The sequence below is a fragment of the Centruroides vittatus genome, unplaced genomic scaffold, assembly GCF_030686945.1.
Source record: "Centruroides vittatus isolate TY-2023 unplaced genomic scaffold, ASM3068694v2 scaffold_2520, whole genome shotgun sequence".
NCBI classification, from domain to species: Eukaryota; Metazoa; Arthropoda; class Arachnida; order Scorpiones; family Buthidae; genus Centruroides; species Centruroides vittatus.
The window spans coordinates 1,001,325-1,019,599 of NW_027122689.1; the positions used below are offsets into that span (position 1 = coordinate 1,001,325).

The 18,275-nt window shown below is 31.5% G+C and overlaps 1 protein-coding gene across 4 annotated transcripts in view; it reads left to right on the forward strand.

The window, feature by feature from the left end:
• Positions 1–2,130: 2,130 nt before the first annotated feature.
• Positions 2,131–18,275, forward strand: part of LOC136987589 (nucleoprotein TPR-like) — a 172,043-nt gene continuing 155,898 nt past the window's right edge. For 3 of the 4 annotated variants that reach the window (XM_067285347.1, XM_067285349.1, XM_067285350.1), the window contains exons 1-6: positions 2,132–2,332; positions 8,003–8,107; positions 9,340–9,413; positions 12,170–12,266; positions 14,072–14,175; positions 18,026–18,190. In XM_067285347.1, the coding sequence (XP_067141448.1) occupies positions 2,176–2,332; positions 8,003–8,107; positions 9,340–9,413; positions 12,170–12,266; positions 14,072–14,175; positions 18,026–18,190 (702 nt within the window). In that variant the 5' untranslated portion in view covers positions 2,132–2,175. Of the gene's footprint in view, positions 2,333–8,002; positions 8,108–9,339; positions 9,414–12,169; positions 12,267–14,071; positions 14,176–18,025; positions 18,191–18,275 lie in introns of all 4 variants that reach the window. The other variant, XM_067285348.1, reaches the window with a different exon arrangement.

Genomic DNA, 18,275 nt, shown 5'->3' on the forward strand with positions numbered 1-18,275 from the left:
TAGCAAAAGGAGAAAGCCGATCATAATAAAGATGTGCGTGTCCGCCGCTGACAGTGCATCTCTTTTGTGTTCGTGTTTCCCAGAAAACTGGGAAATATGTTCATGGGAGTTGCCGTGAAGCGCTTCCCAGGGCGCAATCGCTGGATTCCATCCATCCGGATGAATGCAAGTTGATTTATTCTGCAAACAGATGGCACATTTTATTCGACACACCAAACTTACAGCTTACTGCGGATCCCGTATTGCTCGTGTTAGACGGACATTACTCGCACACGCGAAACTTGGAGGTACTTGACTATACACGACAAATTTTGTGTTGATCGTCTGCCTCTGCACCGCACACATCGAATGCAGCCCTTGGAGACCACACAATATACGATAACCTAATATCGCCTAGTGTACGAAAATCGGATCCACTGATGGGCGGAAATAAGCACCACCTTCTTGGTACAGTACTGTATTTGCTACTGTTTTGACATATTTACCACAAAAACTCAGTGGCTTGCCGTTACCATACCTACCTGCTTACGATGCAAATGACCCGATGGTTGGTGCTTCTTTTCGGCCATTCACATTCTTGTTGTCCATTTTAATGTCCACAGGAGAGCAAGACAGTTAGTGTCGACGGAATATCGTTCAGTTAACCTATAGGGCTTAAGTACAAATTCTTACAGATACAAAAATATACATACATTAATTCATCGTTTTATTATTTTGTATTCATACTTTTTATATTTATTTTATCGAATGAACATGTCTGCGGAACATCGAATGAGCACGACACGCTTCCGAACATAGTGGATCTGGCCGAACCCATAATATATTTAACAAAACAGCTCTTTTGTTATATATATAAGACGGAAAGACCTTATATATATAGGCATTCTAAATACACGAAAATTAACTTTTTGTATTCGAACGGATATTTTTCTCACATGGCAGTCATTATGAAACTCTAATAGGTACTGTACAATTATAAAAATCGCCGAGGACCCGGGATCGAACCCGGGTGTTCGAAATACTCCGGGAAGTTTTTGTGGATAGTTAGTCCAGAATATCTCGGGTCCCGTCTTTCATCATCGTGGACTTGGGCGAATTCACAACGGATATGAATAAAATTGCCCTGTTAGTGCCCATAAGGAGAAGAGACAGAGTAATGAAAAAAAAAAGCGATAGAAAGACGACGACACCAGCAGTCAGCATACAAAAAGTACGAAATGCTTTTCAAACCTCAACTGCAATTTCCCATTAATTCACACATCTTGACGTCAAGACTAATTTAACATCAATGTATTCAAGGAACCATTTGTTGAACGAAAACTTTTCGGATTCGATTCCGGGTACCCCAGAGTCTAGGCCGACGTCTTAACCGCCTCGGCCATCCGGCGTCGCGTTTAATATAAGCTATTCGTTTTACACTGCGTTGCCCGACACTCATCATAAACACCATAACGCGTTTGCTTGGCAAAATATTTATCACATCGATTAATTTAGTATGCTTTAAAATGAACAGTAATGAATGACGGAAGGATATAAGTTTAGATTTGGAGAAATACGAACGGGAAATGGAATTTTGGAATGATTATTTATCGACTCCACAGTTTATTCTCTATGATTTTAATTACATTTCAACATAATGCACAAGTCACTAAACATAGTATAGTATCATGCAGATACGTAGTTAGGGAGGGGGCTGGTGGTGCTAAACTCCTCCGAATTTCGATAGAAGCCTATTGCCGGTAGCAAATCGACGGTCGGAAGGCCGAAGGGGTTTAGAAGTCGTTCACGGCCACGGTCGGACAATGAGACCCCGGAAAAAAGATTCTGGCTACGTACGCCGTTAATCATTCCTCACTAAAAGAATAAAGCGAACAGTTCGAGAACTTTCTAGCCAAAGCATGGCGTAGCTATTCGGCAAAACCTATAAAAGTTTGAAAAATAAATGTTAAAAATTTTAAGTTTTTTCAACTTTTATTTAAAAATATTTTACGTTTAAAATAAATAAATTATAATTTCTACGAATTTAGTAATGTTTTCTACCGAAAGAAAAAAATCGAACGAAATAAAATTGTGTATCCGCTAGATGGCGTTACAGATTTTTCAACTTTGTTTTCGTCCGTAGGAGAGTTTGTATGTTTTGTAATTATTTTCGCGGGCATCGTAAGTTTAAAATTAATGGCGGAGCTGGTCAAACTGGAGAGCATTTTAGGAGAAAACGATATTAAGAATCTAACAGATTCCATTAAAAGCTCGTTAGAATCTTATTTAAGGTCTCAACACGAAACCGTAGAAGAACTTCGGACAGAAAATGCTAGTCTTAAGGCTACGGCAGGTAAGCTTAATCGCTTTATGTCACAAGTAAAAAACAATTACTTCTAAAATCTTCGCATAACATTTATTTTGATACTATAAAAAGTTTAATGAAGTAACAGCAACACCTTCTGCCGCCGAGAAATGTTAATTAAAACCAGGGTTTCTCATTTGCTTGTCCCGGGATTTCGGGAAAAGTCTACTGTTTCTCGGGATAGAATTAATTATCTTTAAAATATAAAAATTATCTTGAAATCGAATGATATAATTATTTTTCATTTTTAAAAGTAATTTAATACGTTCCGCAACCTCCAGAATCATATTAATAATGTTGTGTAAGATATATATTAAAATTACCTTTGAATTATGTAGAAATTTTCACAGATAGAAAAAATTTATTAAAGTTTGTTGGAAACTGCTTACAACAAAAATGCCTTTGAATTGAGTTGAAAATTTAAAGAAAAAAATGAATTTAGATCAAACTTCTAACTTAGAAGGTAATTTTTGTTTTTTAAATAAAACATAATACAAAATAATATTGTAAATTTTTATAAGATTTTGAAAACCAAAGATGGTCGATACTCCCGTCGCTTGATCCGGTTATTATTTTAATAATGAAAAGTCCCGCTACCGAAAATGCCCTTTTCGATTCGACGGATGTGGGTGGAATCGTCTTTAATGCATTTAAGAGAAGATGGATGTTATGTGTTTTTTCGTCCTTAGCCTTGAAGATTTCTAGTTTGTTTTCGAGATGCCTTGCAGTACTTTTTTTGCTCTCGAGTATTCTCGATCTGTCTACCTTGGCTGCTTTAATAGTGACGTCGAGCATACGGCCCGATAATGCGGCAGTTTGTTTGGCTTTAATAATTGGGTTTATGAAGAAAAACTTCGTACTTGCAGAGTTTGTACTCGTTTCTATCCTTTTCTAATTTGTATATCCTGGCATAATGTAGTTATTAAAGCTACCGGGCATAGTTATAATTAAGATGGCATTGGCACAATTATTCGAGATATTACGGGTTCTGACGAGTAAAGAATTTTCGGAGTCCTGCCACAAATAGGCTATGTATTGATTATTGACAATCTGTGAGATGCCATAACAGGCAAAAATTTAAAAAATGAATAAGTGGGCTTAAAATTAATAAATACAAATGTATTCTGACAGTTTGAGTTAATTATACTTTCTATTTGCAAAATTTCTGCAATCTTAACACAAAATAAGAAAAAAGTGAACTTTTAAGAAATTTGTGGAATTTCCTGGGACGAGAAGAATTTCTCGGGTTAAAAAAATGGCTGGGATCCCGAGATCCCGTTTGAGAAACCCTAATTAAAACTAAAAAACAAACATTTTCAATCTAATACAATAGGTTGTCTTTGAGTGTAATTAAATTTGAATGCCTCTTCAGAAATGGAACATTTAAACAAAGGGATGTCAGAACTCTTAACATTTAAAATTTTAAACGAAATATTAAACAAATTAACGATTAAATAAATAAAATACTAATAACAAAAATAAAATAAATACATCAAAATATAAGGTCGGTGCAAATTAAGAACTTTTATGTTGTAATTTTTCTTTTCTGCCAAATTTCCATGCCAAAGATAGTCCATCCGCATCCCTGGCATTTGTGCAACATCTGTTAATTTCCATTTTTAAATTTCAGTTTTTCCCTTGCCTGTTCCTAACCGTGAATGTTTTTTCGTAGGTCATGTTGGTTTCGATAAACGTTTCTCGGCTGTGGAAAGCGTTACCGTTACTTCGTCTCTTGCATTATATAAATAATCTTTGATAGTTTTTTTTTTGTTTTAAACATCCTGTGTAACGCCTTTCGGCAAAATGTTCAATGTAATTAATGGAATTGAACAGTTTTGCAGATACATTATGTTGAGATAAAGCAAAAGATCTGCTTGCTTTGGACTGGGATGTTGTCTGAAAATTGGTGTCGGAGAGTAGATACGACTGTCTGAAAATTTTGTGGAAATCCGATAATTAGAATCCAAATAATTACAATATTAAAATTTGAGTTGGAGAAGTTCAAAATTACAAAATTTATTTACAAAAAGAGGGGGTCTCCATGGGTTTACTTTTATCTGCTGTTCTATTGGAACTGATTGTGAGAGAAATTGAGCACAGAACATTCAATTCTTCGCTCACCATCCACTTCCCACTGTTACGCTTGCATTACATCGATGACATTCTCGTAGTGTGGGATGATACCGACCCACCGTTTCTCACGTTAGAACAACAAATGTTTGGTGTATACTCCTTCATTAACTTTATGTGGGAAAATGAGGTAGATGTGGCAATAACCTTTTAGGATCTGTGCATACATAGATCCACTGAAGGCTACTATTCTTACTTTTCCATAACTAAATAAAGGTGGAGTCAAAAGCCAAGTGATTGAGTTAATATCACGATCTTGTGTTTAACAATTCGAATAAACTTTTCCATAAGTTTAATATGGTGCCTCAACATCCCTGCTGTTGCTTTCTATCCTTTTTGATATATTGATGCCCTACCGTGCTCTTCATGGAAAGATGTATAAAACTGTTGATCAAATTAAGAGACAGTGGTGAAATTACGTTTAACCTCTTACATCTATTATATAAAAAATCCATACAAAAATTTTCCAAAAGGAACTGGATTTCTCTACTTTCTAAAGTGATTAATGGGTTTGGCTGCTCAATCAAGCCATACATATTCTCGCCGGAATTGGGGGAAGAGCTATGTCAGCAACTAATCCGGAATGTACTTGAGATTTTCCTATCGTGAGATGTAGAAGACATTCATTCATGACTATCACTAAATTGTTATAGCACGGTATTATTCATTCAAATAACAATAGCTATATATTTTCCAATTTACCGTTTAGAGTGAAGAGATTCTTTATCCAACTTCGACTCAACTCTAATACTCTAATGATAGATAACAAATTTTATATATATGAGAATAATTTATGCCCAAGATGCCACATGTCCTTTTCTAAATTTTACCTGTTTTGCGAGTGTGAGAAGAGCCTAGAGTTATAACAGAAATATGATCTTATGGGTCTAAATGAATGTGATTCATTGGAAGAGATGTATAGAATGTTCCATTGAGCAACATATCTATTTATTTTCAATTTGTTTAATTATGCTATAAAGTTCCTAGATACTTAATTGTAACAGTCTATGTGATATGTATAAGTGATAACTCCCTTTGTAACAGGGTACGGCCTTATACTAATAAAGTTATTGATTGATTGATGATAGAAATAAAATAAAAACTATTTTGTAAGGCCTTTTATAAATTATATCGATTGACTAATATATATTAATCAATGTGAAGAATGTTATTTTTATCTAATTTTAGTGAAAAAAAATTAATTATATTATAATAGTCATACCTGTAAGCAATGTAATTTATGAACTCTGAATCAATGGATTTTTCCATTAAAAACTAATAAGGAATAATTTATTATCTTAAAAATCTTTATCCTATGATTAAAAGAAATTAAAAATGAAAAAAATTAAGCATTAAAATTGATTTTTAAAAAATGATACGTTGATTCCTCTATGCTGCCCTCATTAGATCATTCTTATTACTGTCAACACAAGTGCTTGTAAACATTGAGTTGAGCACCATTGGTTTGGCAGTATGCATAGCTGTTTTTTCTCATGCTAAGTTCACGCATGTTTTTAATATGGTTAGGGAATCACTATTTTCAAGCATAACACAGCATAACAAGAGGTAGGTGTCAATTGTTCAACTGCCATTGCCGTACCTTAAACCCCTCTCCATATTCATTTGTTGTATATTCAGGTAACACAACTTTCTCCTGCCCCTATTCCTACCACTAAATTTATGCATACTTATCTGTAACTATCAGGATAAACTCTCCACCTTTGAGAACTTGAGAGTTTATGCTGTGCCATTTGAGAATCCCTAATGGGGGTGAATATGAGGTACTGTACATTGAGGCCACAACACGAATGCTTGCTAGCTGTCTAGCCGAGCACTGGAAAGACGAGGTAAACCTATCACAGAACTCACCAAAAAGATGCTTGAACAGAACTATAACTTGTTATGGGCTCAAATAAAGCTACTCTGGCGCTGCAGTGACTGGAAATGTGTTTCTGTATGGGGGAAGCTCTTCTTACAACAACCTTGGGGCCGTGTAATACATGATTAGAGTAATGAGGAAGGCCAAACTCAATGGCCTTTAGGAAAAGGAGGGGTATGGATAGAAGGAGAGAGAGAAGGGGGAAGGTATAGAAAAGGGAAGAGAAGAGGGAACTATGGGCATCTGTTGGTGATCAATTATTTGATTTAGATACAGGTACATAATAGTTATATACAATAGAATTAATATGCTCAAAATACAATGATTTAGAAATACCATTGAGGCCACCCAGAAGATGGAGAAATTGGATGCAGTGGTGGCAGGTGTTGAACGGGTGAAGAGACACCCAGATGACATTGGTGTTGTCATTACTGGGTGTTGACACAGTCGGTTGCCGTATAGTTTGCTAAGTTTAGGTGATTTACAAAGTCCTTAAACCCATTGGAGATATTGGGGATTTCTATTGGGGCATTGGTCTTACAGGTCCAAAGATGTCCATTATCTTCAATGATTTTCTGCAATTTGCTGCGAGCTGGGTGAATTTTGTACAAGTGAAGATGATATGGGTGGGTCTTTTTCTTCATTTGATTCACAGCTACATAGACCATCAGTTTTTTTTCAGAAATCTCCTTAGATGGGCATTGAAATCGCCATGTGCCATTAACACGTGGGTTAGGGCATGCGAAGTGCTGAAGTGTGCCATATGCTTCCTGCATCTGATGTTGGGCAGAAGGTATGTGTGAGCCTACCTGTCTGGCTGCTGTCCCATTCTCTCAACCAGCAGGAGGTGATTATTGAATTAAGTTCACTGTGGACCCAGGATTTTGGAACTGGGAAGTAACAATAGGTGTTTGCAAGGGATGAGGCCTTCTTGGCCAGCATGTCAGCTTTTTCATTCCCATAGACATGTAACACATCCACACTTGACCTACCCAGTGTGTGGGTTGTTTTATATAAATAGCCATCACACCTTTAATGTGGATATATGCTCACACAAGCACTGCATGACATTTCAAATTCTTGCATAAGCAAACTTTGATCATGCACATAATGACTTTTAATTTTGATTTAAATTATATTTATTCCATTTAGATTAGAATATTGTCTTCTATATTTTAAATGTTGTTCACCTGAAGATATTGAATATGTTTATTGAAAGTGCTTGTGAAAATAAAAAACTGTTAATGCTGCACTTGGTATTGTTTTTACTTTCTTTTACAATAATCTCACCACTAATAACTTAAGATTAAAAGAATGTCAACTGAAAGTTTAATATATGATTGATACATTAAATTAATATAATATCTGAGATAATAGTTGTGATCTTTAGTAGATAATAAGACACACTGTTAATGTCCCAAAAATGATTAATAGTGAACTAGTTTGTTCCTGTGAGTAGTTGTTTTTTTTATAAATGTGAAAAGAGTTGTAAATTAAAGTAGTTTAATGTACTTAGATTATTTTGTTTTCATTTCAGTCTGCTTTCTACTAAAATAAACTTGTGCATTTTAGAAGTTAAGATATATAATTTATATAATTTATTTCTGTTTATGGTTCAAGAATTAATTAATTATATTGCCATTTTCTAGAGAGATCGGAATTTCAATTGGAAAAAGAGCTGCTGGAAAATCAGTTAAAATTCAAAGAAGAATCCGAAAAGTGTCAACAATTGCAAAGTCGTATTAAGGAATTAGGTAATGAAATTATTTAATGTTAAATCTTATAACATAATTGAGATGAGTTGATAATAATAATAATAAGCACATAGCCCAAACGGTTAGGAGTTGAAAGTTGAAATTTGGTACACAGTTAGGGTATGTCATGAGAATGTACAGTACATTAAGAAGGGATTTTTCACAAATCCTGTGGGGGGAGTGGGAGGGTTAATATTTTAAGGTTTTTATTGAGTGTACTCATGAAATAACTTAATCAGTGTCACTTTATTCCTAATATGTAATAAAAATTTATAAATGAGATATGTGATATAATATTTACAAAAAAATTAATAAAATGTTGCATGTAAACAAATTAGTTTCTTTTTTTTTGTGGTGATTATCTTTCTTGTCTCTAATAACATTCCAACAACAATCAGCTAATGTGGGAGGCATTCAGTTTCCTTTATACTGCTTCACCTGAGCAAGTATGTATTTATAAAAATTTTCACTGTGTTCATCAGCTACATCACTGCAACTCTGGAAAACAATCCAGATGCAAGTTCAGGAATGCGCTTTAAGAGATATATTGCATCCTAAATCTGGATATGCATTAACTATCCGGGTCACCAATTCCTCGTAATTTTGAGCTCTTCTTCTTCCTGGGAAGTTACATGTTTTAAAACATCCATGCTCCTTTTTTCTTTATCTGCTGGACCTGTTTCAAAATATGAAGTTCTCTAATTTGAGGTCCAAGAAAAACACCTTCCTTTCTTTTATTTTTGCTGGTAAAAGATAAGGAAATTTGCTTGTAAGCTTTGCACTGAAATGGAACTATTTAATATATACAGTCTAACTCGTTTATAATGTCATCCATGGGACTGGCAATTTTTTGACATTATAACCGAGTGTCGTTATCTGCTAAGTCTATTATCATCTTGATAAATTTATTATTATATGTATAAAAATGCAAACTACATGTTTAAATCAACTTTATTTACATTATTATGTCAAAGTTTACATCGATGTAATTAAAAATTTCAAAAATTTCCTTTTATAAGAAATTAATATTATCATGAATTATTAAGTATTTATTTAATTTTATTGTCATGAAAATAATTTCTATACTAAATCTAACTGTATGAATTTCTGTAATGACTTTATTGTTTATTCAACAAACTTTTTAGAAATAAATTTAAAAAAATATAATCAATGTAATTAAATGCCTTTGAAATTTAAATTATTTATATGTATTTTAAAAATTTTATTTTCAGAAGAGAAAGTTGCTAATAATCAAAATGAGTTACATAAATCTCAAAGTTCATATAACTCTACTGTCACAGAACTGGTAATGATTTAAAAGATTTATTGAAGTTTATTACAGTATAGTCCATTTATTGTAACCTAGTGCATGGATAGGAGAAGAGATTCAGTTGCCTTTTCTCTCTGCTGGGCAAAATATATCCTTCCACAGTTTCTCATTCTTGTAGCATGCTAATGTCGGCCATGTTAACTGAAAAATGAACAAGAAGGCAGAGCATATTGCTATTCAACCAATCATTGAAAACATAGTTAATTAAAATACAAAAACATTAAATATTTATATTCTTTTCTCAATTTGTAAGTTTCATTCCTTTAATTACTACCACTGAGGATTAAATAATTTAGAAACATATCATTTCTTACAAATTTAAAGTTTTAGAGGGAACTATTTCTCATGGAAGAGTGCCCAAGGTTAGAATAAATGGACTATAGTTATTAGTTATTATTAAAATAAATGATTAGCAGAGAATTATTATTTAATTGCTGAAGTTTCTTTAAAGTATGTGTTGTTACTACTATTGTTAAGTCTTTGAAATAGATTAATTAATGTATGGATTTTGATTATAAATAGTCATGTCATAATTTCTTAATAAACTTTTGGTACTTTTTAAAAAATTAATTGAGAATAACATTCAAACCCTAACTATTAATATTACATGAGTACTGACAGTTATACACATGTACCACCCAAATTAATAGTGTTTTCAAGGTTTGAAATTTCACCAAGTGTCTTCTTAGTTGCCAAGCATTCTTTGTTCTTTACAGACAAAAAAATGAAACTTCAGGTGTTCCAAATTCTATCAAATGTTGCTTGCATTTCAAATGTTTCATCTAAAGTATTATTTAAAGTGCAATATATACAACGACGTCAGTGATATTTAAATATATAGAACATTTGAAATGTTACATAAGAACAAATAAAAATTAGTCTGAAATAAAACTCAGTAACAAATAACTGAATAACATTAATTTAAATTATGGATTTTAAATGTGAAAGTTTTTGCATCCTGAACATAGAAGAGATGCTTGTTTGATAGGTATGAAAGTAGACAGTTAGAAACAATATAATTCAGAAAGAAACATTAGCAAAAAACATTGTATCTACTCAGGGGCGGACTGGCCTTAAAATTTCTGTGTGGAAAAGATCATTACCGGCCCAGCCCATAAATAAAAAAAAATGACTTTTTTCTATTTATATTTAAATATATTCAAAATACAACATTGACAAAAATTGCAATAAGCACAAGTCTAGAACATTAATTTTTTATTTAGAAGTTTGCTTTGTTGAGCAATAATATTAACACATTATATCCGAATAATATATTATAACAACAAATAGGACAATTTTTGCAAGCTTTGCAGTAAGAGGATGAAATCGAATCTTTATCGTTTTCTAGTTGATCATCAGAAGAATGTTCATTTTCGTTTAATTTTATAAAAGTTTCACTGACATTTTCCTTTAAAATATTCCACGACGATTTAAAATGTTACAATTCTGAAATAATATTGAGTTGCTTCTGGATTAAACTGTAGTAACACTTTACAGCTCTATACGAAGTGTCCAGTGAAGTCGGGTTAAAATACCAAATAGTCTTTTCAATTAGGGTTGGCCCTCGGGTTGGTTTATTTTTGCGTCTTTAGTTAAAGGATGATAGAATCGTTTACGAATGTACAGTACTGTACAGTACATACGTATACTCCCTTGGACTTCACTTAGTCTTGAAAAGGGGTCGAGCGCGTATGGACAGTCTACGAAAGTATACGTGCATTTGTACACAATTCTATCATCCCTTAAAGACGCAAAAATTAACCAACCCAAGGACCAACTCTAGTTGCGTCGAATATATGTACGAAGCGGGCTCTTGGTATTTAGTGCGATTACAAACGACTAGATGTCAGTATTTTAAATGTTTATTTTATATAGCGTTATATTGTTTTGTAATATTATGTTCGACGCCGCAGGTTGCCCATCTACAATCAACGCCATTGTGGGTGAATGGCAAACTAAAAATTAGTTAGCCGAACCTAAAAAATAGATTATTTTTAATTAAATCGTTTGGAATATAGAGAAATTATTATTGAATAACATTTTTACTTATCTAAAATAAACGAAATGATATAATTGGCTATTAAATCTGTTATGATTACAATCAACGTTTTGGTGGCAGGGTGAAAAACCAGTAACTCGTGCTTCCAAAGATTCATAGGGGTAGTGAATAGTTTCTAGCAACGTAAACAAATGACCAACTTTGTCTGTTTTGATTATTTTTCTCTTAGGATGCTTTGTTTGGGCCGAGTCGGCCAATGTAGTGTTGGACTCGGGTCGGCCGGACTAATTTAACTTCGGCCTCTGGTAGGGCCGGGTAAAATGATAAAGGCCTACACATATATCTATATTACACCTAAAAATTGAAATTTATCGTACTTAGCGAAAAAAAATAAATGAATTTTTTTAAAAAATAAAACCGAACAAAACGGTATATTATGTACATATTTAGAAAAACAGCCCAAATTGTATACGGCCCGTGTGGAATTTTCCACATTTTCCACATGGCCAGTCCGCCCCTGTATCTACTTTAATATCTGTTGGTCAGTTATCTTTTCTAATGTCATAACCTCACAGAGTACTATAGTAAATAATTTTAAAACTTAAAACATAACTTTTATCAAGTTAAAATTTATTTTATACGTTAGATAATAATATGAGAATTTCAATTTTCATTTTTTTTACTAAAAAATAAATCCATATTATATAATTAAATGAATGATTTTCTTTGATAGGAAGCTCTTAAGAAGAAAAATGAAAAATATTTAGAAGAAAATGGAGAATTAGTCCAGCAATTAGAGAAAAGAAGAAATGATATTAATAAACTAAATGGTTTGTTTAATTAAGCAAAATCTAAATGTTTTAAATGAATAAAAAATTTTTTAGAATTATTTTGAAAAATGTAAAAAATTTTAAATATTTAGCATGAATATTGTTATAAAAAATATTATTATTATAATATTAATTAATTAACTAACAAATAACATTTATTATTTTATAGTTTCTTTTGAATTACATTTATGTGTGTTATGGCCAAAGCCTGAAGTTTGGCCAGTTTCCAAATTGGCTGGCCATTTCATACTTTAGCGAAGAGATGTGGCCAAGGTCTGATGTACTTGAAATGACCAGTATATATGCTACTTTGGCCAGCCATTTCACGAAGAGGTGGGTAATCCCTGGCCAAAATTTGATGTGCTGGTGCAAGGCTCTCCAGTAGGTGGCACATCTTTTTCTTCCAGTGTGATGGTGTTCTCAAACAACTGTGATGTCGCCAAACTGCACGAAATGACATGATATCCAAGCAGTGCCGAAGCGTATGTGGGAGTGTTGATGACAGAGACAACTCTCTCCAGTTTCAATCAATTTTCTCAATTTATTGTATAAATTATGCTTACAAAAACAGTATCTTCTGTTCAGATCAGGATGATGTGAATATCCAGATGACGGTAGAGTGCCTGGATGGTTGGACAGTTGATCGGTTGGACGACTGGATGGCCCCGAGATGCAGTCGTATAATAGTTTGTGTCGAGAGACATGCGTCATTTAACGTCAGAAATGGAGAATATTTTCACTATGGAGGATGCCACACGGTATGAAAGTCTGGCAGAGAAGCTCTTTGTGTCATTGAATTGGTCATTTTTATAAACTCTTTTGGGTCCTAGATAGATAGTTTTGATTGGTCGATTCTCCTCACCTCTGCTTTCTAATTAATCTTCACTTGTTACCTAGTGTAATGTATCGGAACCTAGATTGCAGGATGAGTCAATGTTGCTTGTCCATTTAATCCCAATCAAAGATAGTCGATCTTGGGACTTATATCGTTCTATTGTTTTAATTCGAGAAGTTCACTTTTCTAAGAATTACTTTTAAACATGCCCTTTTATGGACATAAATTTTTATCTTTCTTTTCTTATTGGTTTTACAAAATAAAAAAAAATTCCCATTTCCTTTTTTTTTAAGGAAAAAAAAAATTTATTTAAGAATATGGTTCTGGTTCACTTCCGGAGTTTCACACAACTGTATTCCAGAAGTGAGTTTTTCATTCTGCTCAAGATACTGCTCACACTGGAATTCGTGGGTGCAGAAGAAAAGTTACCATGAACTGTCGCATCTCTCCAATCACTGACAGGTGGCCAAGGCTACACTCGATGCAATTGCACTACTAAGTCTGCAACAAATTGCTGCAAATGCAAAAAAAAACAAACAGTGTGTAATTCGAAATTTCATAAAAGTTTGCCTTGTCATAACAAGTGTTGTAGAGATTGATAATTTACTGTGATTAATAAATAAGCTTAACATATAGTTGTATTTGATAATTTATAATTAATGAAATTATACAGAACCACCAAAATCTGCTCATGATGTTTTCTTCTGACTTTAACCAATCATCCCTTGCCATTTTGCAATCTGGCCAGCCAAATCCCAAAATCAAGAAAAGATCAGACATTGGCCAGTCAATTTCCAGCGATTTTGGCCATTTCCTGATTTGGTCACTATCTTCCCACTTTGGCCATAACATATATTTGTCTTTTCAATGCATTTAAAAAAGCCAATGCTTTGAAATTATAATAATTACAATAGTTTTTTTTTTTATTTAAAAATGATAAATAAGTATTCATATTTTTTTATAATTTTAGATGAGATAAAGCATTTAACAGATTCTTTGACAAGTGCTAATGAAAATAAATATGAAGCATTAATTAAAATTGAAGAAATACAATTGCACGAAGTTAATTTAGAGGTAAACTTAAAAATAAATAAATAAAAGTTTAAAAATAAATTATCATCTCAAAAATCAAAAAACATTAATAGAATTATTAATATTTTTTGATTTTTGATTAAAATATTGATTATCAAAAATATAAAATAATATATTTAGATCATATAAGAGTTTAGAGACAGTTAAATAAAAGTTTGATTCTGTATGTAAGTATAGTCAAACCTCAATTTCTGAATTTAATTCATTCCTAAAAGTTGTTCTAAAACTGAAACAAGTTTCTCCATAAGAAACAATATAAAATGGATTAATTCATTTCTGATCCCCAAAACAGTTTTTTTTCCACCTTTTTAGCTGTATTTCATGCATAAAAATGCCTACAAATGCAATATAATATTATGCATTATATAAAATTATCTATATCTATATTTATAGGAAAAAATATATATATAAAAAGCAAAATATTACATCACTGCCAACTGAAACTGAAACAAACACTTTACAAAGAAGTGTGGTAAATAGGTAAATAGAAACTCAACTCTGACTGCCTGGATGAAATATAACCAAATCAATCAAAACAGACAAGCACTTTATCCAAATGTTTCAAAATGTTTTATTATTTATTATTATTTTATTATTTTTCGTTTCAAGTAACTGGTAACCTAGTATTAATAAATATTGTCATGTAGATGAATGGTGAACCACAATAACAAGTCTGTGGTAAACACAAAGAGATGTTTATTCACCCATAGAGCATACAAACACTGCAGCCTGCACTACAAGATAAAAAAAACTAATTTCCCCCCAACAGGTTCAAACCAGAGACCTTCTGATTCATAGGCAGAGATGCTAACCACTGTGCCATAGAACTTGACAGTTTTCCCAACCGTCAAGTTAACTGCGGCAATATTAAATATTAATTTTTTAATATATAATATTATATTAATAAACTTTTGTCATTAATTCACCTAAACATATTTAAACACAAATTCTTGGATGCCATTTATGTCAGTGTCAATTAATGTGGTTTTTATTAATTAATTAATTTGATTTTGATTTAACTGTGGCACATACCAAAAACTGGAAATAGTATCTCTCCCTCATGCACGTTGAAATCTAATTTAAAAACAACGTCATAGATAATTTGTGTTGTGACGTTTAATGATGTGAGGCAATTTTGGCACCACTAACTTCTGAATTGGTAGTCTTGTCGCTGATTGTTTGGGCTGTTGACTTTCTTTAACATGGGAAGTATAGAGAGTTGACTATCTGTGGCTGGCTTTTGCCAAGTAGCTTGTTCAGCAACCAAGTTATTGTACAGCAGTTGAGGCAAATATGAGTTTTGCATTCAAAAACCGAGGTTTGATTGATCATTTGCCAGTATGATAAATAGACATCTGTAACCCAAGCTGTATAAACTAAGTATACAGTGTTGTTAATAGAAATAAAATATATATAATATAGAAAGATATGTGTTGATGATGATAAAACTTTCATTAAAACTGAAGTTTTGTTATCATAGTATAAGTAGCTTTTTTCTTATTTGAAATATGATTTTTTTTAACATAAGTAATTACAGTATTTATATTTAAGCAAGTTATATTTAAAGTCTTTTTATTTTGAAATACTGGTAAAGTAGAGAAATTAATTTATTTATTAATCTATTTTTATATAATATTAAAAAACTTGTATAATTTATATTGTATATAAATTGTACATGCTTTTTATAGCATAAAATAATAACTGTTGCTGTATTTTATTTATAAAAGAAAAACAGTTATTATTTTAACCATTTTTTAATTTAAACAACAATTGGCATTCTGACAGCTGCAAGTTAATAACTGGTTATTATTGGATAAAAAATGAACTCTACAAATACCTAAGATACCAACAAGAAAATTAAACACAAAGTGCAAACGTTTTTGCCCGTATTAAACGGGCATTGTCAGGCAAGCAAACTGCTGTGAAAAAACACTGGGGGATGTGAAGGGGTGGGGTGTGTGACATAAGGAGAGGGGAGGGGTAAAAACCTCCTTTGAACAACAAAATGTTTCGAAGCAGAATAGATGCTTGCATTGATGAGAACAGTACTCACTTTGAACATTTTGATTGAACAATAGTTAAAATTAGTGCCAAATAGGTTTTTCCAAAAGAGTTTACACAGAGGAAAATACTGTGTAGCAGTAGTAACAATTTTTGTTAGTTTAGCATCAGGTATATATTATTATTGTATCAACATTTTTATTATGTTTTGCATACAATGATGACATGTTAAAAAATATTTTGTAACAGGATCTTTTCAGAGATGGCACCTAACACCTAACTCTAGTGCCAAATTTATTTCTAATCTATAATCATTTATCCAAAATTTAGCCTGATCATTTATGGCAGTTGTTGGTGTATCTTTTCTTACTTTTACAGTATCATTTTTCTCTATTTATCACACTTTCCAAACCATTTTATGACAACAAAGGCTTTAAAAAAAATATTGCTACAAAATTCTTATTTTTGAATTTAACAACTTAACACAGGTTTCTCTTGAAAGAAACATGTGATGATGCAGCACTTTTCCAGAAGAAAAATGTATACTTGGCTTGACAGAAATGTCCAAAAAAGCAGTTATATTTTATCTGTAGAAATCATTATTGGAACACATGTGAAGCCAAACTAGAAAGGAATTAATCGAAAACAATTTTACCTTCTTTTGCATCATTATACAATGATTGAAACTGATTGTTGAATTCATATATGTTACTTATATACATTACATTCATATATTTTAATATAATTTACGTCAATATGTACAATAAGTCTGCTTACAACAAGTAACGAAATTTTTTCAACTTTGGTGCAAATATGAAAAATAACTGTTCTTTTACACAATCATGATTTTATTGAGATTATTTTTCATTATCTTGTGTTTATTTGAACGTGTATATTATTTAACATTAAATCTGGTGCTGCTCAAATTATCTTGGGGCCACTCATTTTTGCCTGAGTTGTTTCAAGTCTGCATGTTAAAAGGTTAATCTAAATTAAAAAACACTATGTTCTATTTAAAACATTTGACTTTTGGCCTGGATAGCTCATTTCTGGCCAGTACCAGAAGTTAAAATATAAAATTCTAAAATTTTAGAATTTTTGATGAAACTCCCTTTCCTTCATTTTAAGAGGAGTTTATTGTAGTTGGTCTTGCACTGTTTTATCACATTGGTAATTGAAATGGTAATTAGAAGAGGTAATAGGTTAAGCTAAATCAAATAAGTATTGTAGAGCTAGAATTTCTGTATAAATATAGAACACTGTAACTCAAATAAAATAATCAATTAAAATTAAATAAAATTGTTTTTATTTCATAATCATTAAAATAATTGAGAGTTACAGTTTAATTCAGAAATAGCAAGTAATAATTACTGTAATTAGTATAATAAATATTGCTGAAAACATTTGTTGACTGCATAAAAAATGTTTGTTTTGAATAAATGCTGATTATTTTAAAAATATATTTTAAGTTTATTAAATGTTGATATAAAATTTTTAAGTCTATAAAATTAATAAGAAAATATTCATGTTTTTATTCAGTGGCTTTATCAATTGTATATATAAAAAGTGTTTGTTTTTTTAATGTATGTATCAACTAATATTTTTCTAATTTTTTTCTATTTATCTCTCTCTCTCTCTGTCTATACTATATATATGCACTTATGTCTTTTAAAGTTATAAAATAACATTTTTATTTATGCATTCATTAGTACTGTATTATTTATATGGGTAATTATATATTAAATTTTAAATATATTATAAAATTTTCTATTTAATATTTTTAAATAAGCTTTATTGTCAGATGTTTAAATCTTATGATGGCTTTCTTTAGCATCAGGTCAAAAGATTGCAACAAGAAAAGGAATTATTAAATGAACAAATATCTTCTCTGAATGAAGATACTGTTCAGAAAGGTCAAGAAATATTATCTTTGAGACGAGAAAAATCTGGTTTTGTTTTGGAATTGCAATCTGAATTAGAACAGACAAGAGATGAAGTAAGAATTAAAAATCTTTGAAATTTTTTTTAAATAAAATTATCTAAAATATAAAATTTGTATTTATTTTTTAACAAAATATAAC